Genomic DNA, 25,425 nt, shown 5'->3' on the forward strand with positions numbered 1-25,425 from the left:
TTAGATCCTTTGATTATAAATATAAATTTAAAATTTTAAAAATATTTATTTTATATGTTTATCATTATTTTTAAAATATTTCATATTATTTTAAAAGAAAGCCAAAATTTTAAAGTGAAGTCTTTAAAGAATAATTTTAAATGATAATAGGATTTTAAAATAAAATAAAATGATTAGAAATTCTGAATTTATTAAGAAGTAATTCCTTATCTAAAATTATTCTTTTTATTTTGATCTTGGATTATAAATTGAATATATTAATTTTCAGCCAAATTATTTTTTCAATGACTTATCGAACATGACCAAAATTATATATTATTTATTAAATTATTTACACTTGGTAAAGGAAAATCAATAATAATAATGAATTTATATTTAATGTTAAAATGAGAATAATGGAATTATAGATAATCAGATAAAAGAGCATAGGATAGTTTTATTAATTTTATTAGTATTAATGATATTATCAAACACTTTCTTGAACTAATATATATGTTGTACCTCACATTCATCCCATATTAAGGTATGGAGGACCCAATACTATAAAACTCAAATCCACAAGGTCTAGCTCAGGCAACTCAGCTTAGATAATGGTGATGCTACCCCATAACAATCATGTCTGACAAACTTCACCCTTTAAACCTCTTTACACCCTCGTACAGACACTACCTTCTTAAGACCACACAATCCAAATAAGATATATATTGAGAAGACTCCTACAAGTACCCATGAATGTATCACATCTAGTAGTTCCTCCATTTGGTTTTTTCAAGTGAAGTACAATAAAATCTGAAGTTGACACTCACTACCCTACTACAACGCCTAGACTTGAGGGATATGAGTGTATGACTAGCCTTCATTTTCCTATAAATACCACCTGGACGATAAGTAAAAGTTAGTCGTTCTATAAGACTACCCTTCATGTCTCTTCGCCACCAACTGCTCCCTGCAACTCTCTCAATGTGAACTGTCTTTACAACAGCGGCTCTTCACAATCTCTCTTCGCATGACTTTCTCGATGGGTTCTGCAAAAAGCAAAGCCTGATACTGAGCTAAATCATAATTGTGCAGTAGCAAGATTACAGAGTAGATTCAGCAGAATCTTGCTGTTTTACCAGTACCAGACCATGCTGGCGGAATTATATCTACACTTCTAGTGAAGAACACAATTCCCCTTTGTTGAATAACAGACTGCTTCTCGAATTCTATGTGCAAGAATTATGACTTAAATTTGGACCACCAAACCCCTTTTATCAAAAGCTCTCATAAACACTAAGCATGTAATCATGAGCCAGTAAAACTCAGAAAATTGGCACTACTAAGTTCACACATGTCTAAGAATTAATCACATAAAAATTAGGGCTGATCGTAAAACTTAAAATTCATTCATTTTGTTGTTATGATTACGAACACCATACCATGATCCTCCAAATTCCAAGTCCACACATGACTATAACAAGCAACAATAAATGACAAAAATTAATCCTGCAAGAGATGGTTGACGGTCCAAATTCAAAGTTAAAGGAACCTAAACATAAATGACAAGTGTGGATTCACGGAAATATAGCAACCTTAAATTCTTCTAACTACAATAAAGTAAATTTAACTCAAAGGAATAGCAGCAACATAAGCTACTTAACTTCTTCAAAACACACTAGTGTTATTTATGGTACACTTCAAGTCAGCTGCTTTAAACATAATATTAACAGAATTCATCTTTGTTTAAGTCTGATTTGGTTCGAAATATGAGTTTAAAATTTACAAAAGATTAATTCAAGCTCATTTTCGGCCTGCTTATATTATTTTATAAAATTATATTTATATTTTTAAATTTAATATTTAATAACTTTATATATAATTATCTTAACATTTGTTTATGTTTACATTATAGTATTATTATATATTGCTATAGATTTAATTTTTATGTGTTATAAATTACATAATATAGAATATTACAAACTTAAAAACAGGTCGGACTTGAGTCTTGTTCAAACTCAAGCCAAATCTATATTTTAAACAAGTCAAAATTTTTTGCCCAAGCTCATTTTTCAAGTATATAATATTTTTGTTAAAACTCTTTCAATTTTTAAATAAATCTTTGAGCCTGAACAAGTAACCTAATCCATGAACAAGTCTAACTACAACTAAGTAAAACACTCAAGGCTTAACAAGTTAAGGAGCAATGCAATACAATAGGCAATGAATGGGCTACTAAACAATTTAGGGGTGTTAGACGGTCGGTTCGGTTAATACCCAGACCGAATAACCCTAAATATAAAAACATTTAACCGTTAATCGAATCAAAGTTTTTTTCAAATACATTAACTAAATTGAAATCTTTCGGTTAATTTGGTCAAGAAATGTAATTAACCGAAATTTATATGTTTTGTCTTTTGGTTAAAATAAGTAGAAAACATATAAAAAAATACATTGCTAATGTTCATTTTCTTTTATATATTTAATAGTTAAAAACTTTAAATAGAGGTGAAAATAACAAATAAGACATTAGAAACATTACATATATTAATTATTTATATCTTGGAGTGGGTTATATATATTATATATAATATATATTATTTATTTCGATTAATTGGTTAATTCGGTCAATTACCGGTTTCAAACTAAAATAACCGATAACTGAAATTTCAAAAAATCATTAACCAACCTCCAACTGAATTAAATTTGACTATCAACCAATTAACTGAATTAAATTAATTCAATTTTAACTGAAGTATGAACACCTTACTAAAAAATATTCAATCTCTCTAATCACTCCTTACCAAACATAATCAACAAACCGAATCCAGACACTGATCAGAAAAGTCAGCACAAATTAGTGTAATAAAACAAACCAAACAACGCCTTACCTGACTCATAAGTCATAACGATTATCAGACCATAAGAAGAAAAAAAACAAAAATAAATCTAAACAAATATAACAAGCCAGATTATTACAATATAGAAAAACTTTCCGACGTTAATATGTAAAAAAGAAAGAAAGATATTTTCCGACGTTAAATTGAAACAAATAACCGAAAAACTTTTAAAGGTTATAGAGATTTTGACAAAATACAAAGATATAAAATTGTAACGTGATCATTGGGTCTAAATATAATATTAATATATATTTTATGTTTATTCAAGTTTGGTTCGGTTCGAAATATGAGTTTAAAATTTTGTCCAAATCCACTCATATTTATAAAAAACAACTCAAGACCATTTTAAACCCGACCATATTATTTTTCTAATTTTTAAAAATATTTATATTATATTCTTTTAATATTTAATAAATTTATACATTTTTATTTATTTAAAATTTTTATCTACTCGTCTTTAACATTATTTTAATGTTTATATTAGAATAATATTATATATTTAATATAAATTTATTTTTAATGTGTTTTAAACTACATAATATATAAAAATAACATAATATAAAATATTATAAACTTAAAAATGGGTTGGCCTGTAACACCCCCTACCCGTATCTGCTGTCGGAATAGGGCACGAGGCATTACCGGAGTTTACTAAACATTTTCAATAATTCTGAATCATTTATTATTCATATTCTGAAAATAATCATAACGTCCCTCTATTGGGCTCTCAAAGCCCAAAACATTTATTAGGAACCTACTGGGATTAAATCAGAATCATAGGGAATTTTTCGCAGAATCCTAAATATATATATAGATTTTTTTAAAAAAATTTATTTCCGAATTAGGTGCAGGGTTCATACGGGTGTATCACATAACAATTCTTTTCATAATAAATTGCATAACTGAAACATTTCCACTCTTTCATAAGCCCAATTATATCTTCATCTAAGCACTTACCATTCCAAGCAACAACATTGGTTAGCGTACTTTAATATTGACAAATTTATTTTCTCGCCATGTCTCACTTAAATTTATTACTCGTCTTAATACACATAATTTTCCTTGTATCAACATATCAAAGATAGTCTCATATTTACATGTCATGATACATATCATTTTCTTGTTGTTTCTTCTTAAATATAAATTATTCAATTCATTATGACAATATTTCATGTACCATAATTTTTTTATAAGTTCAATGTATATTTATTCCAGTAGCAGTTCATAATCTTGAATATGCATAATTATCAAGCAAGTTTCACATACATGTATTTTGTAACAGCCCGATTTTGGGTCTAGATGGAACAGGGGTTTTTGGACGACAAATCCGACGAGGAAAAAAAATGTAATGGCCTGAATTTTCAGAGGTGTCGGAACGGTGATTCGAGATCACTAAATTCGACAAATGACTAGAAAATATTATTAATTTAGTGAGTATAAGTTAAATGTAAAGTTAGGAAAATTTTTGAAATAGTGAATAGTGCACTAGAAATAAATATTAAAATAATTAGAATAAAAAAACAGGGTATCGAGACCTCAGAGATTTTAAATCGAACCACAAATATTTTTTTAAATATTTATGGAGTGTTAAAAAGTTAGTATTAAAGTTTTGTTAAGAAATTTTAAAGTTCCGATAATTAATTGAACAAAAAGGACTAAATTGTAACAAATGCAAAATTATGGGAAATGATTAAATAGCTTAAATGATAAAAGGAAGAGGGCTTCAAAGGCAAATAGACCCAAGGTCTATTTGGGCTGGACGGCAAAGGCATGAAATCAGCAACAAAGTAAGGAGAATTAAGGGTAAAATTGGAATATTGCAAAATTTACTTAATAAAGTTAGGACCAAAGTGGAATTATCTAGATTTCTCTTTATTTTTCTGCATTCTCATCAGAAAAACACCATAGAAGGGTTTCCTTAAGCTGGTTCTTCCTATTTTTACTGAAGGTAAGTTCAATTCTTGATTATTTCTTGAAATTTTAGTGTTTTTGTGACTTTTACAACTAGGCCCGCTTGTTGAATTCATTAGTTTTTGATTCTATGAAAGAAGTTGAAAGTTGCTATGAATATGTGCTGGAAGTATATGATGATTTAGCATGGAATTAGAGCTTTAAATTGTTCATATGCTGATTTTATTGAAAGAATTGAATAGAAAGTGAATGTTTGGGACCTAATAGTAAAAGAGTTTGAAGATAGAGTTATATGTGAAAATTATGAATTTCAATAGTTTTGAAACAACTTATAACGTCTAGTTAAATTATTAATTGATAAAATTAGATTAATTGAGGGGTTAATTGAGAAAGGACCGAATTGTATAAACTGTGAAATTTGGGGCAAAATGGAAATCAACATTTTGCACTAAAGCAGTTTTGGACAGCAGCAGTAGTATAAATTTGAAAAATCACCAAAAATTTTGGGAATTGAATTAGAGGGTGAATAAAATATGAAATTAAATCTTATTGAGTCTAGTTTCTCATAGAAGAAACGGTGTAAGCAATGAAATTGTAAATCATGAGATATAATAAATTTTGTGAGACAATGTCAGAATGATTTGGGGTTCCCCTGTTCTGACTTTGGAAAATCATCAAAAATTGAATAAAAATAATTATGAGTTATAATTTATATGCTTAGAATCCTTAATGAGTCTATTTTCAAAGGAAATAAATAGAAACATCATCCAAATTCTGTACAATTAGATAATTCATTTTTAGTGAAGAGTGGTCGGAACTGTTAGACAGCGAAACAGGGGAAATTTAAAGAATAAACTGTACTATTTGGCAGAACCAAAAATTCTGAAAATTTTATGGTAAGAAGGTATGTGAGTCTAGTTTCAAGAAAAATTAATGGATCTTAATTTGGATCTCTGTAGCTCCGGATAAAAATAATTTAGTGACTCTGACTCGGATAAACAACTTTGAATAAACATGTGAGTGAATAGTGAAATTATAGCTAATGTTGTTTAAGTGTGTTATACACATTAAGGATGTGGAATGGAGATGAGGAGGAGGAAAATTGAGAAATATATGAATTATTTGTGTATAATTGGTCATATGCTTGATTATAATTGATAAACGATGAAATAGAAATGATGCTTATATTTGTGCATTATTGGTTATGGTTTAAACTCATGTGTGAAAATAAAGTTTCATAGTATGCGTGTATGGTATATTCGGTATATGATTTGGCATGAAATAATGTCATGAATGGTTTATGAATTAACACATATTGGTAAGCCTGATACATGAATAAATGTTGTGCTCATCCATGCTTATAATGCTTATGCTATATGTGTATTTGGCTAACATATTTGGTGTATATGCTTAGGCTTTGGCCAAGTAGTGGCTAGATTATGCCACGTTAAATTTATAAGTTATGCATTGAAATGGTTTATCGTGTGGTTAGTTCCAAAAAGAGTTATGTTTAAATACACTAGCTTGCAACTATGGTTGAATGATATGCTTATATCTTGTGTGATGTGCATAGAAACAAGTGTGGAAAGATAATGAAATAGTAAGTTCATATGGCTGAAATTTAATGGTTAAATGTTAATTTCATGAATTATATAATGTATGATGAAATGTATTTAGTGTTGAAATGAGAGTAAAATAAAAATGCGAAAATCGAACAAATGATCAAATTAAGCGGAACGCCGGATTTGAGTACTTCTGATCAAGAGATAAAGTGATAAGTGGTAGCTCTAGCTACACTTACCTGATCAAGTGACAAAATGATAAGTGGTAGCTCTAGCTACACTTATCTGATCAAGTGACAAAGTGATAAGTGGTAGCTTTAGCTACACTTATCTGATCAAGTGACAAAGTGATAAGTGGTAGCCTTCGTCTGATCAAGTGACAAAGTGATAAGTGGTAGCCTTAGCTACACTTATCTGATCAGGGACAAGTGATAAGTGATCATACGTAAAACCATAGTTATACTATGGCAAAGTCAAAGTGAAGTACTCAATTTTCCGTAACCGTTCCCTAATTTGATTAATGATGGTAAGTGACAAATAGGGCCAAATGAATTAAAGTAAATGGATAAGTGGTAGTGTATTTATACCAGGATGATGTTATTTAAGCTAAAGTGATATTTTCATTGCAAAATTGAGAATTTCATAAATGTGTTATTGAATGGTATAATCGATAAACGTTGAGTTAAATGGTAAATACGTATTAGTGTTGAACTTAATGTCATTGAATTGTATGTGAATTAAATGGAAATTGCTAGTGAATTGATTTAAATTGTGAGCATGAGAAGTTGCGAATTGAATGAAATGGAAATGAAACATTGAATTGCATGAGTATGTATCGGGTCTCGTAGGCCCTAATTATTATGATTATAATATTTTGAGGATATATTGTGAAAAATTATAGAAGCATGTTAATTATTTTGAAAGTTTTAATTTAGATGAAATTTTATAACTCGGTTAAATACGTTTACAAGTGTATGTGTTTTGGTAATGCCTCGTACCCTATACCGGTGTTGGATACGGGTAAGGGGTGTTACATATTTTCCATGTCATATTTTAGTATATCAAATAATTATCATTTCTATGTATTTCAAATTTAATTTCATGATTTTATGTACTTATCATTTTCTATTTTTATCCCGTTAAATTTCTCAGAATTTCGATGGATTTTCAAGGGTACACTTTAGTGTACAGATTCGGGTCCGTCAATTCATATTCATGTGCGCACATTTTTCAATTCAGAGAGCACACTCCCGCAATCCTCATTTCTTACAGTGGGATTACCAGTCCAGGCTAAATCTCCTACAAGAGAGCACACTCCCGCGAACCCCATTTCTTACAGCAGGATTACCTCATTTCATGATTCTATGTACTTATCATTTCATGCAATTTGGACATTTTTATAAAATTACCCTTAAAATTTTACTTTTATTCAATTTAGTCACTGAACCTAAAACGTGTAAATTAGCTATTTTAAAATAAACTCATATTAGCTGAATATTCACATATATTATTTTTCCTCCTCCTCCACTCCATTCCACATCGTTGATATATATATTACCACTATTTACTTGTTTACTCATAACAAGTTGTTCATTTGAGTTATAGTCACTAAATTAATTATATCTTAAGCTACAGAACTCCGAATTGAGATCCGTAAATTTTATCTGAAACTAGACTCACATATATTCATACCTTAAAATTTTCATAATTTTTGGTTTAGCCAATAAGTACAGTTTATTCTTTAAAGTCATCCTTGTTCTGTTGTATGATAGTTTTGACCCTTCTTCAGTAAAAATTAATTATCTCCTTGTACAGGATTCGGATGATGTTCTCGTTTGTTCCTTTTTAATATAGACTTATTAATGATTCTAATCATATAAATTATAACTCATAATAATTTTTTTACAATTTTTAATGATTTTCCAAAGTCAGAACAGGGGAACCCGAATTCATTCTGACCTTGTCTCACAAAATTTATTATATCTCATAATTTACAATTCCATTGATTACAATGTTTCTTCTATGAGAAACTAGACTCAATAATATTTAATTTCATATTTTTCATCCTCTAATTCAATTTCCATGATTTATGGTGATTTTTCAAAGTTAACCTACCGTTTTTGTCCAAAACTGTTTTAGTGCAAAAGGTTGATTACTAAATTTATAACACCCTTATTCCCTTTCTCTATAGTATTTCCCATCACTTTCTTTTATTTTTCTTCACTAACATATCAAGAACATAGAACCTTATATAATAAAACCCTACATTAACATCAATTTCATACTTTTTCAATAATATCAAACTCAAAAATATATTGAAATCTTGATGTTCTTACCTTGCTCTATTGATTTCAATCTTTAACTTGATTTTCTCTCTCCTCCAGCCTCTATTTCTTGAATCTAACTTGATATTCTAGCTCCCCATAGTCTCCTTATCAATTTTCTCTCTTGGTGGCTATGGAAATTTGTTTGAATTCTAAGTGAAAATGGTGAATTTTTGGTGTGAGGACCAAATTGTAAAGAAAGCAAAATTTTCTTTCTTTCTCTCTTCTTCTCACGTTGCATGGAAAAATGGTGGGATGATGGTTTCCATCTTTCTTTCGACATATATATATACACTAAATAAAATAATAAATATCATTAAGAAAAAAAATAAAATCAAAATATAACAAACTAATATTTATTTATTTATTTAATCTAAAATATCTCTAACATCATCATTATTTTCTAGATTTCTCTCTTCTAATTGAACATTTTGCCCTTTAGATCTTCTAAAATTCCATCCTTGAGTCATCACTTAATTAGGTAAAATTACAAATTGGTCCCTCATAATTCTTCATCTATTCAATTTGGTCTCAATTCATCCATTTTCCTTAGGTTCTAGATTATTCCACCCTTAAAATATTTACACTATTGATCCTTCAAATTTTTCATATTTACATTTTAACCCTTCAAATTTTGAGTATTTACTATTGGGTAACAAAACTTTTCTCACTTTTACAATTTAATCCTTTCTTGAATTAATATGTGATAATATACTTCCCAATGTTGTCATAACTCAAAATTCTCCTTTTTGTCACTTTATTTCCTTACTATATCAAAAATAATATCTTACTGTAAAAATTTTCGGGGTATTACATGGCTAGGCTTAAACATTTAAGCTCCATGCCCAGCCCATATTTTAAATGGATGTAATTTTTTTATCCAAACTCATTTTTTAGACTTAGGGTCTGTTTTTTTATCCAACACAGATTCTTAACACGGATAAAGCGTTCATCAAGTCAGGAATTACGCTTCTAAATCAGAACCCGGAAGAGCTTTCTAAGGTGGAAATGGCTCATCAAAGTTTTTGGGATAACTGTTTCCATAAAAAAACACATATCTGATCTTCTCATGAGAATTCAGGTTAATCTGGGTGCTGAAATTGGGATTTTGGGTTTTTTGTTAATTGTTGTTCATGTAATTTGTTTTCTAATTTTGGAAGAATTGGTTCTCTGCTGTTGGGATTTCCATATAGTTCTCTTTAGTCTTTCCATTGCAAGGAAATTTTACTTCTATGATTGATTTCCATATAGTTTTGTGTCTGTTGAGTGTTATTACTTGAGTGAAAGCATATATTCACTTATATGATTTTAATCAAATATTAGCTAGTAAATTGTAGGTAAAATCGTGCATCCCTACATCTGAAATGGATTTTTCATAAGACTGATTTCCGAGTTTCTTTATTATTTTTAATTTATGGGACCACATTAGCACCCGCAAATTAGTTTCTTTGTTGTTTTTTTTCCATTTGGAATTTAAAGGTGTTTCTATTTCAAAAAGCTGATGTTTACAAGTGCAACATGATGGGAAAACTGTAGTGGTCACTCGTGTTGTGGACGATGATGATGACAACCTAAGACCTACTCGTCTTTGAAGCAACCGATGTTGCCAATCTTGTGTTGGATGGTGAATTTTGCTCACTTATACCATGCTTTTTTCCTCCTTTTTGTCACCTTTGTGTCAAGTTTGATGGAATCTCTTAGTTACACTGCGTTCATTTTTTAATCTCATTGGTCCTTGTTTAATAAATGACTTCTGACATGGATTCAATCAATTCAAATCTTAATTTTCTGTTTACATTTTGGTTCAGGGAGTGATGCAATACTTTTAGGGGCAGAAACCTTGCGTGGACTATACCTTGTTAAGGAGTGGAGAAAAGATTTCTTGTTTTTGACACGTCGTCTAAACCATTGTTGTTTGTTTTAGCCATTTTGAATTTTGAAGGTCATTATAGTTCTTTCTGGATGTAGTTTGCGGAGGAGAAACAATCTGTCAATAATTTACCACAAACCAAATTGGAAGAGTTTGAAGATGTCAAGGAAGAGGTCAGAATGACAACATTGCGCATGCCCTTGATTTTTATTCAACAATACAAGCGGATGATGGTCATTGGCTAGGAGATTATGGGGCCTTGTGTTTCTACTTCCGGTTTGGTAAGGCTTAACAAAGCTATATCGATTCGATCATGTCATTAATGTGGAAATTACTAATGTCTTTTCGTGGCTTAATCTACAAAGAAATTAAATTGTCGCTTCTCAAAATCTTTTGACATTTCACATTTGTACGTGTAGTGGAAGAACCAATCCTTTATTTTCTCATTATGTCTGTCTTTTTAACTCTGAGATCCCTTGATAATTACATTTCAATAGCTTTCTGATTACCTTGACATTGTTGCATTCTCAACAACTAATAATTGGATGATATGTAATTTAATCTTTGTTTATAAACTGCAACAGGTTATTACATTATATGTTACTAGAACCTTGAATACTGTCTTATCAAAGGAGCATCAATATGAGATATGCAGATATCTGTACAATTATCAGGCAAGCAATGTGCACAGTGTGTGTTTAAAATTTTATGATTTCCACTTGTTGAGTAGATATTATGTTATGAACTAATTATGACATAATTATGTTATTATTGTCTGCTAGCTCTCTGGAATGTTTCTCACATCAGTTGAGCTTGTTCTAAGCAAGCATAGTGCTATCTGGATGAAAGGAAAACCAACCCACTTAAGTCAACTGCCTTTTACTAACTATTCGATGTCAGTTGGCATTGTCATTACCATATAAACAAATGAAGAAAATTGCTCTCTTCTGAGAGTTGATTGTTTTCTTGCAGAATAGAGATGGTGGTTGGGGTCTTCACATTAAAGGTCCAAGCACCATGTTTGGTACTGTGTTAAATTATGTTAGCTTGAGGCTGCTTGGTGAAGGTGCTGAAGGTGGAGAAGGGGCAATTGAGAAAGCACGTGAGTGGATCCTAGAACATGGTTCCTTTCAAAAGTTTGTTAGTAAATAGTCTCCCTTTTACAGGTCTTATATTTGTTCCAAAGGTTCTACATTATTCTACTCTAGACAATAATTTTGTATAATTCTGTAGGAAGAATGTGGTGTCATTGTCGAATGGTGTATCTGTCAATGTCGTTTTTGTATGGGAAGAAGTTTGTGGGTCCTATCACACCCACAATTCTATCTTAGAACATAGCTGATTGCATGCATATGGTTATGTATTTGTTGAATGCATACATATATACATATTTATGTCTGTAAATGTGTGCATTGGGATAAATTTTATAAGAGATAGCTTTGTGTTACAATGTAGATTGGTTGGCTAAGGAATTGGTTATACTTGAGAGTGGCTGAAATTTGATAATGATGCTATGTGTTGTTTGTAAGACAACAAAAAAATTGCTTTTATGCTGAGCGTAATTTCATCAGGAGATCACTACAATTGATTCACTACTAATTAGTAAATTTCGGGAGTAGTTTGCAATGCTTTTATATTTTAATAATTGAGTATTATTATATATTTAATTTGATTTATTTATTTATAAATAAATCATTGCAATATATGTAAAAACAATTTAAAATATAAAAATTTATTAATATATATTAATATATGTAAAAACAACTTCTCCGGAAAATATTTTCAGGAAATCTGCCAAACAGCAGAAAATGTTTTATACATATTCAATCAAACACCAGAAAATATTTTCCAGTAAATCATTTTACAAAAAAGTAAAATATTTTCCAAAAATCATTTTACGGAAATTATTTTATGAACATTTTACTGACAATCAAACGAACCCTTAATATTTTTATTTAAATCCTTCTAAATTTTGAACAAATTTTTAAAACTAGAAGGATAACTCAACCATGAACCGGTGTACAGACTGTTTATTTATTTATTCTGGTAGTATTAAATTTATAGAATCAACAACGATAAGGAAACGACGACCTAGAATGAAAGCAAAGGGGGTAAAATCGTCAAAACAAATATCCCTATTGAGGGTTTCTTTTTCTATGTCAGTCTTACAAAAGTCACAATAGCTGATAACTACATCCTCTCCTTCTCCCTTACTTGCACAGAGACAGAGGTCCAAGGAGTTTGGGGCCAAAACCCTAACCCCCAAAACATCACCCCAGTAAGCTATCTATCGTCTCTCAATCATCTTTATTATCAGGTAATTCTTTTTTTTTCTATCCTTTTTACCCTTGCTCTAGTTCAGCTTATGCTCAGTATTTTCTTAGCATTATGAGTTTTCTTTTTTGGTATCGCCTTTGCTTGTGGAATCAACATGTAAGAACGGAGACCAGCTGGATTTTGTTTTTTTAGCTACGAGTTTTACTTTAATCCGACAGATCTTTTTTCGATACTTGGATTGTTGTTCTTTTCTGAACTATTGCTGCTTATTCATCCAAAAGTACTTCAAACGTCTAAATTGCTTGTGTTACTTGTGGAATATAGGTTTACGTATACTGTTTTTGCTTTATATAAACGATCAGCGACCTTGTTGGCATTTAGCTCCATATGCGAATAGAAGATAGGTGAAGTTCATGTGTTGCCTTGGTTAATTGTTCTGATTAAGACCAAACTGAACTGTCTTCAGCTTGATGCTTTGGCTTTTTCTGGCAAGACTGCCACTTTAAGTCAGATATTAAATTTGTAATTATGTATGAGTTATTTAAATATGGGTTGCTATTTGTAGTCATGGCTGCTGCAGCTCCAGAGGGTTCTCAATTTGATGCTCGCCAGTATGATGCTAAAATGGATGAGTAAGTTTACTGTTTCTAGGCATTTGGCTTTCAGATTCATTGGTGGTAAATGAAGTTTTTTTTTTTTTTTTTTATGTTTCTTCATGGTTTATTTGATTATTTAACTGGCGCTTTTATAGTTTGCTAAGCTTCTGAGTTCTGATTTTATTGGAAGAATTCTAAGGCTTTGTTCGGTACATTGATATGAGCAGACTTGAAGCTGTGGGGCAAGATTTCTTTACCTCATATGATGAGGTTTATGACACTTTTGATGTTATGGGATTGCAAGAAAATCTTCTTAGGGGCATTTATGCTTATGGTAAGTTGGATATATTTCAAGTACTTTGTTAAGAAAAAAACCCTGAAGGTTGCAGAGAGGATACTATCATTCTTTACTATGTGAGGTAGCACTGTTAAAACTTATCGCGCCTTGCAGGTGATTCAAAATCAATTACCTTGTTACCAATTTAGGCTTTTAGCTTATATGTCTGCCAGTTAAGATCTTGTGATTTGTGATGGTGAAAAATATAGGCTTTCATGTTCTAGTGGCAGCTTCATTTCTTTGTATTGTTCAAGAATTGACCCTTTACATGTCTGCTTGCTAAGTCAAAATTTTCCGTGAAGGTTTTGAGAAGCCATCTGCAATTCAGCAAAGAGGAATTGTACCCTTTTGCAAGGGACTTGATGTAATTCAACAAGCACAATCCGGAACAGGAAAAACTGCAACTTTTTGCTCTGGAATTCTACAGCAGCTTGACTACAGCTTAGTTCAGTGCCAAGCATTGGTCCTTGCACCAACCCGTGAACTAGCACAACAAATTGAGAAGGTCATGCGGGCATTAGGTGATTACCTTGGTGTCAAGGTTCATGCTTGTGTAGGTGGGACCAGTGTCCGTGAAGATCAACGGATTCTCTCCAGTGGGGTTCATGTGGTTGTTGGTACACCTGGCCGTGTATTTGACATGTTGAGGAGACAATCTCTCCGCCCTGATCATATAAAGATGTTTGTTTTGGATGAAGCTGATGAAATGCTCTCAAGAGGCTTCAAGGATCAGGTCCTTTTTTTCACTTATAAGCTGTATTTATTATTTCTTGTGCTTTGCCTAGAAGATGATGGCTCTAGTTGGAAAGTTACTTATTGGATATAATGAATATTTAGGCAGGTTTTTGCATGTTTATGCTTGAGAGGAAGTCTTTTACCTCTTAGCATTTTAGTATTTTGGATGTAGGAATTTTATCGGTTTTTTCCTAGCTTTTTTCTTTGTATCTCTGTTCTTCCATTTGTTGTTTTGTTGACTTCTATTGTTCGCATGTGCTAGATCTATGATATTTTCCAGTTATTGCCACCTAAAATTCAAGTAGGAGTGTTTTCTGCTACAATGCCTCCTGAAGCCCTAGAAATCACAAGGAAGTTCATGAACAAACCTGTGAGGATTCTGGTGAAACGTGATGAGCTTACCCTTGAGGGTATCAAGCAATTTTATGTCAATGTTGAGAAGGAGGAATGGAAGCTTGAGACACTTTGTGATCTCTATGAGACCTTAGCAATCACCCAAAGTGTCATTTTTGTGAACACTAGGCGTAAGGTTGATTGGCTTACAGATAAGATGCGTAGCCGTGACCATACTGTGTCTGCTACCCATGGAGATATGGACCAAAATGCAAGGGACATTATTATGCGGGAATTCCGATCTGGATCCTCTCGCGTGCTTATCACCACTGATCTCTTAGCTCGTGGTATTGACGTTCAGCAAGTCTCACTTGTGATCAATTATGATCTCCCAACACAACCAGAGAACTACCTTCATCGAATTGGTCGTAGTGGAAGATTTGGGAGAAAAGGTGTTGCCATCAACTTTGTAACCACAGATGATGAGAGGATGCTATATGACATCCAGAGGTTTTATAATGTTGTAATTGAGGAGCTGCCATCAAATGTTGCTGATCTAATTTGATTCTGGTTCAGGCTGGCTAGGTAAATGGCTCTCTGGGAATGACAAAGCTTAGGAGGTCCAGTTACAACTGGGAGGGATTTCGTTCCTGCACATTTAGTTGAGCTCCCATTACCATATAAAAAACCCAATGTTCAAATTTTGATTTGGTGTGTGTCTAAGCAAGAAATGTCTGTAGTATTGTTCTAGTTTATTCTAAATCATGTTGTTTTATCTATGTTCTTATTTCTTTCCATCTGTAGTTTCTGTATGTGAGACTTGAGGGGAGATTATGTAGAATGGGAACGTGATTATTTTAGATCATTGGACTTGCCTTTATGGTAAGTTTTTCGTGTACCCTATCTTTCTATTTCAATAGCATATTATTGTTTGAGAATTTGGATCTGATCAAGAAAGTAGTGACAGGAGATTAATGTAAACCTTTTGTAGCTTTAGGTGGTTTCTAGTCATCTAGGCATTGTGGCCTATTTTATTTATCATTCTTTCAAGTTTCAGCTATCGGAATATTCTGCTCATCTCTGCTGCACCAATACCTAATGACAAATTCGGAGTCGTGGAGTTGTCTAGCTTCCCTAGCCTCATCATTTGTCGGGTTCAAAATTTTGTGAAACATGCATGTATGTGAACATGTTCGATGGCATCTGTTCATTCTCTTTCCAGAAGTGCTGTACAGCTAATTTAAGATTGTGTGATCTACCTGTACAAAGTAAGATACTGGCTAGACTATTTCTTGGTCATGCCTTTTTGACTTTTGAGCCTTTCGGATGGCACCTTGCTTCACTTAATCCCTTTCAACCTACACTGCAGGCAAGGGGTAAAGGCCTATAGCCCTACAATTAGTCAAGTTGATAACTTTTGTGGATCCTGATGCACCTTATCACTATCACTTGGGAGGGTAGAATGCCGATTTAGCTTTTGTAAAGCATATGAAAAAAGGTGCTAGCTTTATTTTTCTACCAACTTTAGTGCCCCTCAAAATAAAGAAAAAAAAAAGTACTGAAATTTTACAAATGAGTTATGGCCATTCGTTTGCTTAGCCATTGGTTTCATTTCATATCAGAAAGTAATTCCAAAATTATTTAAGAAAGCATTTTGAGAATGCATAAATCTCTCATCTCAAGCTTTCAACGAGTATGAAGAAAAAAGATTAAAAGATGTATTTAGTTGAGTTCTTGGACTGCTTCAAAGGGTATGAGTTGGATTAGTGAGCTGGTTTTAGTTTGTGAAACAAGCATCATACAATGACCACAACTTGGCTTTTGGTTTAGGGTAGTCGGGAGTGATTATTGATGAGGCAAACGTAAAGAAAAGGAGTTGAATGAAAGGCACAGATTAACAGCAACTTAATTGAAGTGCAGCAAATAATTGTTCCACCACTTTCAATCTCAGTCTCTGTTGTTAGGACTAGGCTTAAAAAAATAGCAAACACAGGGCAAGATAGAAAAAAACATTGGTAAAGCTCTTTAAGCAACCCAAAAAAGTAGACATAATAAATTTTAAATAGGTTCTGCTTCAGAGTACGACTGGTCAATGAAAATGTATAGTACCAAGAACTAGGACAACATAAATAATTGGTGTAGGCATAGGACAACATGATTCCCCGTTAAACACGCCGAATATAGGTGTCTCCCAAAGTCGGTCACAGGATTAGCAAAATGGGGAAAAAAAGGGAAAAGTAGCAAATGCTAGCCTTAAATTAATCCAAAATATCAGTTTATAACTATATTATCACCTCCATAACTTTTTTCTACTCTTGATAGGAACCCACCGTTTCTATTATTCTTGTTCCTTCCCTTACCTGTCAAGATCAAAAGAAACTCAACTACCAAAACAAAACCACTCACCAGGCCACTACCTTCTGGAATCTATCTGTCTTGAGCCTACCAAAAATCCAACATGGAAGATTACAACAGATCAAGGTCATATGGCAATGGAATGATGCAGCTGGACACCTACCATGGACCACCTAGGCCTTCAGCTTCTTATGACCTCAGGTGCCATAGTGCTGCTGCCTATGCACAGTCCCAGATGGCTAACAACTACAACTCGGGGAACAACAGGGACTTCAAGTTGAAGAAAGGGAAGAGTGCTTCAGCCTCATCTTCTTCGAATCCATGGAGCTTTGGTGACCCTGAATTCCAGAGGAAGAAAAGGGTTGCCAGCTACAAGATGTATAGTGTGGAAGGTAAGGTCAAAGGATCCTTGAGGAGAAGCTTTAGGTGGCTTAAAGATAAGTACACACAAGTTGTCTATGGATGGTGGTGATTTTGGTAGTTGGGCTCTTGTTCCCTGTTGCTCTCTTTTTATGTTTTTCTTGCTTGTATTCAAGGTATTTGTGAAAAAAAAATTATGTTTCAATTTTTTTTGTTAAAAGGAAGATTTTATATAAAGTTATTGATGAGATTGGCCACATTTTGCCTAGCTCGATTGTAAATTCAGTTCAGTTCCTGCTGTTCTGTTAATTGAAAAATCTTTTATGCGTGTATATCTACATGTTATAAATTCTTTCAAATTCTTGGTGGACTTATGATCAGAAATGGGGTCAATTAGGTTATTGATGTTAATAACTGTGTTGATTCACTTGGGTAGGGAGGTTTGATTAGCTGTAAGCATAGGCTTCTTCAGCAGCTGTTTTCAAGGAACTTACGTCATCTGCATATTGTATTGTATTTGGAGTAAGCATTTGATGCTTGGTTGCTGTAGACAAATATATCTACCATTAAGCCTAATTTGAACCTTTAGGCTGGGAAATGGGATAGGATAGGAGAAAAGATTGCAGATGATGTTGGATCTTATCTTATAATGATCTTATAGTATTATGAGTTTAGCATATATCTGCGAATCGACTGTTTGGTTTCTGATTACATTGCCTTCTGCTTTATCTGCAATATTCCTCCATTTGTCATTACCTTTCTACAACCCAAGCAGTCCCAGTTTGGAGTGCCATTGCTTTATCTGCAATTTTCCTGTCATGTTGGAGAGTTTCGTCTCCCATCATCTCCATATAGTTTGAGGTATATATCTGATCTATACTAACCCAACATCAACCCAGTTCGAAAAAGTTTAAAAGATCTCAGCTTGTTTAAAAAAAATTCTAATGCAGTTTATGGTGTTATAAAACATGGTTAATTTTATTAGAGTTCGTAAATTAACATGTGTAATTAAACATTTAAAACAAACTATAGGTGAATGGGAAAAAACTCAAATTAATGTAAAAGATTTCAAACATGAATCATAATCTTATTCTATGATTTGAACTATGAGCTAATGGACTTGGGTTCAATTTAATTTCTATCTAACCTGTAGTTTTAACATGTGAATGCGAGAGTTTATATTCATAAACAATGAACATACATGAATGTCTTCATGTATTATGCATATTCGTGTATGGGTGCTAAATGTTTAGAGCCAATTTTAGAGGACAGAAAAATTTGTTCTAACAAGTTATTATTGTTACTACTCTTTTCTATTGTCTTTAAGATTTTATTATTACGAAAAATTAAGTGAAATTTCATCAACGATGTTGATATTTTGAGAGACAATTGTATTAAAATTATGTACACAATTTTTCCTAAGCACAAAGTATTTAACCGTTGATAATAATCTATTAAATTTTCTATTTCTCAAATTTATCTTCTCTAAGTAAGTTTCTTTCAATAATTTTTATTTAAAGAAAGTAAATTATTCAAAAAAGTTTAAAACTACATAAATTATATATAACTTTTAATAGGATTGGCTATCAAGTGTGAACGTGTGATGTTATTGAAGAAATTATATATGGCATGGAATCTGGAGAATTTTGTTTTCTTGTACATCATATCCGAGATGTTGGTGGTTCATAGTTATATTTCATAATGAGACTTTACCGTTTAATGTCTCATTTGGGAGAAATCTTGAAGTGTCGTCCTCTGGACAGACAATCGGACCCCTAACAATCAAAGATATTGTCCTCGTGTTGGGTTTTGTCATAGCCTCTACAAAGAGGCGAGTACAATTCATGGAAGGGGTGCTTTGATTGGTGGAGATATGCACCTGCAAGACTCGGAAAATGTGATAGTAGTATATGGCGTGTGAATAATAATGGAAGCACTTAGACATGCCGCGACTCGAACTACTAACCAAGACTTAAAAGCAAAATGTCTACAAACATTGTACCACTTAAGCTATGTGGCTTAGGTACCCCATTATTATTCACATATATTATCTTCACTGATCGAGGCTGTCCCTCTATGAACCGTGCACAATTCTCCGTGGAGGTTGGGGATAAAACCCTCAACACGAGTATAATACCTTCAATTGTTGGGGGTCAAGGTCAACCACCCGGATGACGACAGTTCAAAGACTTCTAATAGAACTGATCCCCTCTCAACAAATACAATAAATATTGTGGCTTGGATGTGTGCTTAATCCAAACTGATATGTAATTGCGGTTCAAGATGGCCACGAATTTCATCTATGTGCTGAATAGCATCAATGAATGAAAGATGAGATTTGTCCAAAATGAGTCGGTTTATGTTGATAACCTTGCCGTCAAGCTATTGACTCTTCAAGCAGATCATTTATCCTGCATAACTAGTACATGTCCATGTGTGTGATTGAGGGATTTCACAATACATGCACTTTGTTCCCTCATGTGGCCATACCATAGGTGGGGGGGGGGGGTATATGGATGGCTGATGCGGTGCCTTCCATGGCCATTTTGGAGTGGATCAGACTCTAATCCAAGGTGATAGGGTGTCATTGAGTCAAGGATCCTAGTCCAGATGCTGTTATGCAGGCAGCCACGCTGCAACCGTCCAACACCAAGAGCAGCAATAGAGAGATCACAAATGATCACTGCATATACGCGTACGCCCATGTCACAGTCAATCTATGATCAAATCTTGGGTCATGATCCAGTCGGGGGTATGCAGTACATTCAATGTAGTTCATTTCTCTCCAAACACGTGATAGCAACTTCCAGGAATTTAAATTGCACCATAAGTTTTCAGTTGCCTCGTGTTTATTGTGATTACAGTCCATAAATATGACAACAACAAAAAAAACAAAACACCTGCTAAGTAAGTCCTGACAAACTTCTAAACAGCAATAACAAGAGTACAGAAACATCCAATTGTCACTTATCGCTTTGCCCTTTGCTTCATTGAAACCATTATTCGGTTGTGGGGCAAAATGTTGAGTTGATTGATTATTACCGGATTCAGATGAGTGGAAAAGGTAAGCAATCATCGCATTTTTTTTACTATCGCATTTTTTTTACCAACTGTTGGGGGAATCAAATTATTCCACCAACATGAGCACGCGGGAATCACAGGCAAAGCCAAGAACCTTCGTAAGTGTTACTGTGTTTTCCAAAGCATATACAATGATCATTCTCTATTTCACCCACCATTTCAAACTCCGTAGACAACAGTGAATGTTCCACGTTGTCGATTTGACTTTTAAGTGCTAAACTATAGGCAGCCCCCTCCCTCTCTCCCCAAGTACAAGCTTTAACTTAATCAGCTTTTTCAACCTTTCTCTCAACTTTCTTCGTATGGAAAAACACTTCCTAATTTGCTACTAGCAAGGATGCAGCAAAAAAGAAGAAAATGTCAAGTTCTGGAAGTGAAAGTATCATTTTTTCGTAACTTAAAAAACCCTTTTTATTCCTTTCTTTTAAAGAAAGGAATATATTTATGAAACAATCAACTCGGAATTCAGAATCAGAGGACAATAATGAAAATGATGATGTCTGGTTAGGAAAACGAAGTCGGATTTTCGAGTTGAAAGGACGGTCCCCATGATCATTTTGATAATGAACAGTGAGGACCAAGGGGAAGAACCGGAGGGGACCCCATAGCAAACAACTAATGGAAGTGAATGTTTTTGCAAGGAAAAGCACAATAACCCAATTTCGAGAACCAGACTAGGCAATGATGGGGCCACTCCCTGCTATGAGGTGGCATGGCTCACCATGGAAGTAGGCTGGCCCGTTCATTTTTCCTATTCTTGACAAGTAGTAGTGTAGTAGTATGATACTACTGAAAGAAATGATGGAGAAATTAATTACAAAGATGCCTGCTGCCGACATGCATTAGGACCCCCCCTTTGGTGGCTTATCTCTTGAGGAGTCCATGTGAGAGGCAGTTGGCAGATTGGCATCTTCATGAAAGGCCAAGCTTTGCCAAGGTAGACTACCTTATGGAAGCTTGATTTTAAGGCCAAACCTCCAAGGGGCTGTATTTGAATATCATTCATTCAAAGACTTGAAGAAATATTATTGTCAAAGTTTTACACTAAGCTCCACAGTATAGAGGGATTGAACCCTTACCAAAATATCAACTGAATTCTAAAAAGTAGCAGTATAAAAGGTGGGAACTGAAATGAAATGATTGCTTGGGCACTAGCCTCTAGGAATCACTCTCTTTTCAGATTAGGCCACAAGATAACCCAAGGCACTGTGGTCCATCAGTCATGGTCACAGAAAACGATGCATACAAGTATGGGGAAGTTGTCAAAAACAATTTTACCTCTGCCTTTGCCTCTCCTTGAATGCCTTAGAAAAGCCAGATTACCTTCAAATACATAGAACTATCACCATAAAAAAAAAACTGGCAGTTTTTATTGTTAAAAACCAGATTTAGTTGCTTGGGATTCTATAATTTTGACTGCTAAATCCAGAAGATGCCCCAATTTCATGCACCTTAACCACCAAAGCATTTGCATTGTGGGACCAACTCACCCACACCTTAGAGGATTCTACAATAAACTTTTTGCATTTCAAACTTTTTTTGTCTTCCATATTTAGTTGTACTAGCAACTTCATATGACAAAAAGATCTATAGCAGTTTAATTGGCCATAAATCAGTGAATGTATTAGGATTAAATCCCTTTTTTTATGGTGATAAAAGTACATGGTAAACGACCAACATTTGGTCCATCCAAATAGATTATTGTACACAACTCAATGATGATGAATCACATCAGACAACAGTGGGAAACCTACCATCAATGCTTTATTGTGCATTTACTTGCTTTGGATAATCACCAAGTTGCTCCATCTGCCAGCTTTCTTGAGGAGCCACATGTTCATGTGAAGGTGTGTATTGCTGCCAAATTTCCTATAAACTTTTAGATAATTGTTATCCAAGTCTTAATAATATCTCCTAAGAACAAAGCAAGTTCCCTCTAATAACATTGTACGGAGAAAGCACATACAGACACACAAAAAGGGAAGGACGATAATTGACAACAAAGCAGAACACTGTCATGCCGGACTTAGAATCATTCACACATTCCTGTTCAACAATGTACTTCTTGGAAATTTTGGCAGACTAGCCATTTCTATTAATGATCTCTTGTCGTTTCTTTCTTAGAGTGAAATTTTTTTTAGCCAGGACAAAATAAGGCCAACCAATTAACCACATGATTTGGTTAAAGTTTCATACCTCCATCTTCTCCAAAAGTTCATTGGCCGTTGGAGCAGAGACAATTATATGCCTAGCACCTGGCTTGATGAAACCCTCTTCGACACCGTTGTCGAATAAAGCAAGCAAATTATTGTAGTAACCATCAACATTTAGCAAACCAACCTGCATTTAAGTATAACGCATAATTGCAACATTGATTGACTATCGACATGCTTAGCTTAGTTCTTCAAGCTTGATGAAATGATGCCTTACTGTTTTCTTATGTATTCCAAGATGGGACCATGTTATCATCTCCAGCAACTCTTCCATTGTTCCATATCCACCTAAAACATCAAATGTTATGATTAGAAGTCAATTTCCATCATTAATTAACAATTACTTTCACCGAACTTTCCTTTCTTGTTCTCTAGTATCGATGAAAAAGGCCAAGGTACTTTTTTACCAGGAAGAGCAATAAAGGCATCCGCTTCTCGGGCCATTTCAGCCTTGCGCTCATGCATGTCTAAAACAGTTCTCACTTCTCCAACCGTTTCTCCTGATATCTGTAGAATTATGCACCAATGATCAATCACAAGTGTACTGAAGACTAATTTGAATGATAAAACTGGACAAAACCTTTAAATGGTGAATGAAGGAAAGCATAAAAACCTTAAACTAAGAATTTATTTTTAAAGAAAGCTAATTAAAATGATTTACACAGGAGACTAGGATCCAATAATCAGGAAACAATAGTTAATACAATATCGCAAGTTGAAAGTAAAGATACCTCAAAAGGCATGAGAGCTTTTGGAATTATCCTGCATGTAAAGAACGATTAATTTACTTAGTAACAAACAAATTGCAAACAAGAAGGAAGCTACTTGTGCTTGCAACTTGTAACAGTTTTCTGCAGAGAAAAAACATTAAAATAAGCTTGTTCAAAAATCAAAAACCAGGCAAGTTGTTTACTTACCCAAGAACATGACAACCTCCATCATACACTGTCTGGGATATCAAACCCATCAACCCAACACTTCCCCCACCATACACCAAGTCTATCTTCCTCTTTACCTGCAATCAAAACACAAAGTCCACAACTATAAACAAGGGCAAACATTTAATACATAGAAGACTTAGAAGCCAAGCTAAAGAAAACTAGCAAAGACGCATTCTGTCAAATAACTCCCTTGCATCAACCAAGCACCTAATATTTGAACTCATGGATGGTCAACTGAGTCATGACTGATACACCAAACAGAACTATACATGAAGCACCAACAACTCACACCATCAAAGAATAAAAAGAATAAAGAAAAACCATCAAAAACCTCATCTTCCTTACTGTAAACTGACACACAATTCCAAAAATCGACAAACACCCACCTACCATCACTTGAAGTTAAGTACTAAACCTTTAAACACTAAAAAGTTAAATCTTTTTAGAGACCAACAACACGAACTTTTTCTTTCTCAAAATGATGTGCATAGAGATAGTGTTAAAGCAAAAAAAGAAAAAGAGCAAACCAGTTCATTGCCCAATTCAAGAGCAGCATCACTGAAGACTTTTCTACGGCCAGAGTTGCTTCCACAGAAAACACATACTCTTTTGAACTTGCTACTGCCTTTCTCTTCTTCCATTAACAATATATCTCTCTCTCTATCTATATATCAGTTTTTTGTTTTTATTCCAATCTCAAATCATTGAGTTCAACTAAAAGGAAACAAAAAGCAATGGCCTTTCTCTTTGAGAGATAAAATTTTGTGCTCCTGACAATGAAAAAATTTTCTGAAAAGAAATAAAAGACCAACCAAATATATGAATATTAAAAATATGCAAAGGCTAACAAGAAACACGAAAAAAATCACTTCTTTTGAAAGCAAAACAATCTGGGTTAATCTTGAAATGATAAATAAATAAGAGAAAAGAAAAAGGACAGTTAAAATGAAATCAAAGACGGACGTTTTATATTTAGAGAAGAGAAGATGAGGAAGCCCACATGCTTTCAAGCCCTTTCTAATCCAATGTCTCTCTGTCGGCTTCAACCTCTCATTATGAGATTTTATTAATGTAAATTAAATTAAATTATTGTATAATAATTGTACAAACTTTACTTGCTAAGTAGTGTTTGCTTTCTCAAAGTCAAAAGGGCAAATCCAAATCAGAATTTTCATTCATAAAAAGCTAAGCTACTGAACTTAAAATTAGGTGAGAAAAAGAGCCAAGTTGTTGCTTTCACTAACAAGACTTTAAAGTTCATGACTTGCATCAATTGTATTTTCATTTCTTTTAAAAAAATTATATGGAAATGAAAATATTAAAAATATCATGTTGGGAGAAAAAAAAAAGATTTGTTGGAGACTTCTTCCATATTCAATTTGTAATCATGATGTTTTGGGCTATTTTCATTTCTTTGGAAAACAAATAAAGGTGGACTCTTGTGAATTCATTTATATAATTTGACATCATTATTTCATAAGCACAAAATATATATGTTTTCGGAAAGGGGACTAATAATGGTAATATTAGATCATGGATGTAATGGTAATGTATATTGTACTCTCAATGAGAAGATTTAAGTTCGAATTTTGGAGACGTATTGTTGAGAGAGGACTGCCACGAATCTCGAACATAGACGGTAAAACAGATATAA

At 33.2% G+C, this 25,425-nt stretch overlaps 3 protein-coding genes across 6 annotated transcripts; 2 read left to right on the forward strand and 1 right to left on the reverse strand.

The window, feature by feature from the left end:
• The first annotated feature begins 12,636 nt into the window (after window positions 1-12,636).
• Window positions 12,637-15,759, forward strand: LOC105767734 (eukaryotic initiation factor 4A-9). 2 transcript variants are annotated; one of them, XM_052631615.1, is made up of 6 exons: window positions 12,637-12,860; window positions 13,145-13,224; window positions 13,386-13,452; window positions 13,644-13,750; window positions 14,056-14,486; window positions 14,751-15,759. In XM_052631615.1, exons 3-6 carry the CDS (start codon window positions 13,388-13,390, stop codon window positions 15,384-15,386), a joined length of 1,239 nt encoding a protein of 412 aa, XP_052487575.1. In that variant the 5' UTR covers window positions 12,637-12,860; window positions 13,145-13,224; window positions 13,386-13,387; the 3' UTR covers window positions 15,387-15,759. The 2 variants fall into 2 exon arrangements, with proteins under 2 accessions (XP_052487575.1, XP_012442763.1); XM_012587309.2 differs by lacking the exon at window positions 13,145-13,224 and having other exon boundaries at window positions 12,638-12,860.
• Window positions 15,760-16,986: 1,227 nt separating this feature from the next.
• Window positions 16,987-17,868, forward strand: LOC105767740 (uncharacterized). Its single transcript, XM_012587319.2, has one exon. It carries the CDS (start codon window positions 17,280-17,282, stop codon window positions 17,646-17,648), a length of 369 nt encoding a protein of 122 aa, XP_012442773.1. The 5' UTR covers window positions 16,987-17,279; the 3' UTR covers window positions 17,649-17,868.
• Window positions 17,869-22,192: 4,324 nt separating this feature from the next.
• On the reverse strand, window positions 22,193-24,860 carry LOC105767736 (cytokinin riboside 5'-monophosphate phosphoribohydrolase LOG8). 3 transcript variants are annotated; one of them, XM_012587312.2, is made up of 8 exons: window positions 24,735-24,860; window positions 24,299-24,560; window positions 23,748-23,845; window positions 23,562-23,592; window positions 23,238-23,337; window positions 23,048-23,118; window positions 22,814-22,957; window positions 22,193-22,486 (listed from the first exon to the last, which is right to left on the reverse strand). In XM_012587312.2, exons 2-8 carry the CDS (start codon window positions 24,410-24,412, stop codon window positions 22,382-22,384), a joined length of 663 nt encoding a protein of 220 aa, XP_012442766.1. In that variant the 5' UTR covers window positions 24,413-24,560; window positions 24,735-24,860; the 3' UTR covers window positions 22,193-22,381. The 3 variants fall into 3 exon arrangements, with proteins under 3 accessions (XP_012442766.1, XP_012442765.1, XP_012442768.1); XM_012587311.2 differs by having other exon boundaries at window positions 24,299-24,814; XM_012587314.2 differs by having other exon boundaries at window positions 22,193-22,474; window positions 24,299-24,811.
• Window positions 24,861-25,425: the final 565 nt, after the last annotated feature.

The sequence above is a fragment of the Gossypium raimondii genome, chromosome 5 (assembly GCF_025698545.1).
Source record: "Gossypium raimondii isolate GPD5lz chromosome 5, ASM2569854v1, whole genome shotgun sequence".
NCBI lineage: Eukaryota > Viridiplantae > Streptophyta > Magnoliopsida > Malvales > Malvaceae > Gossypium > Gossypium raimondii.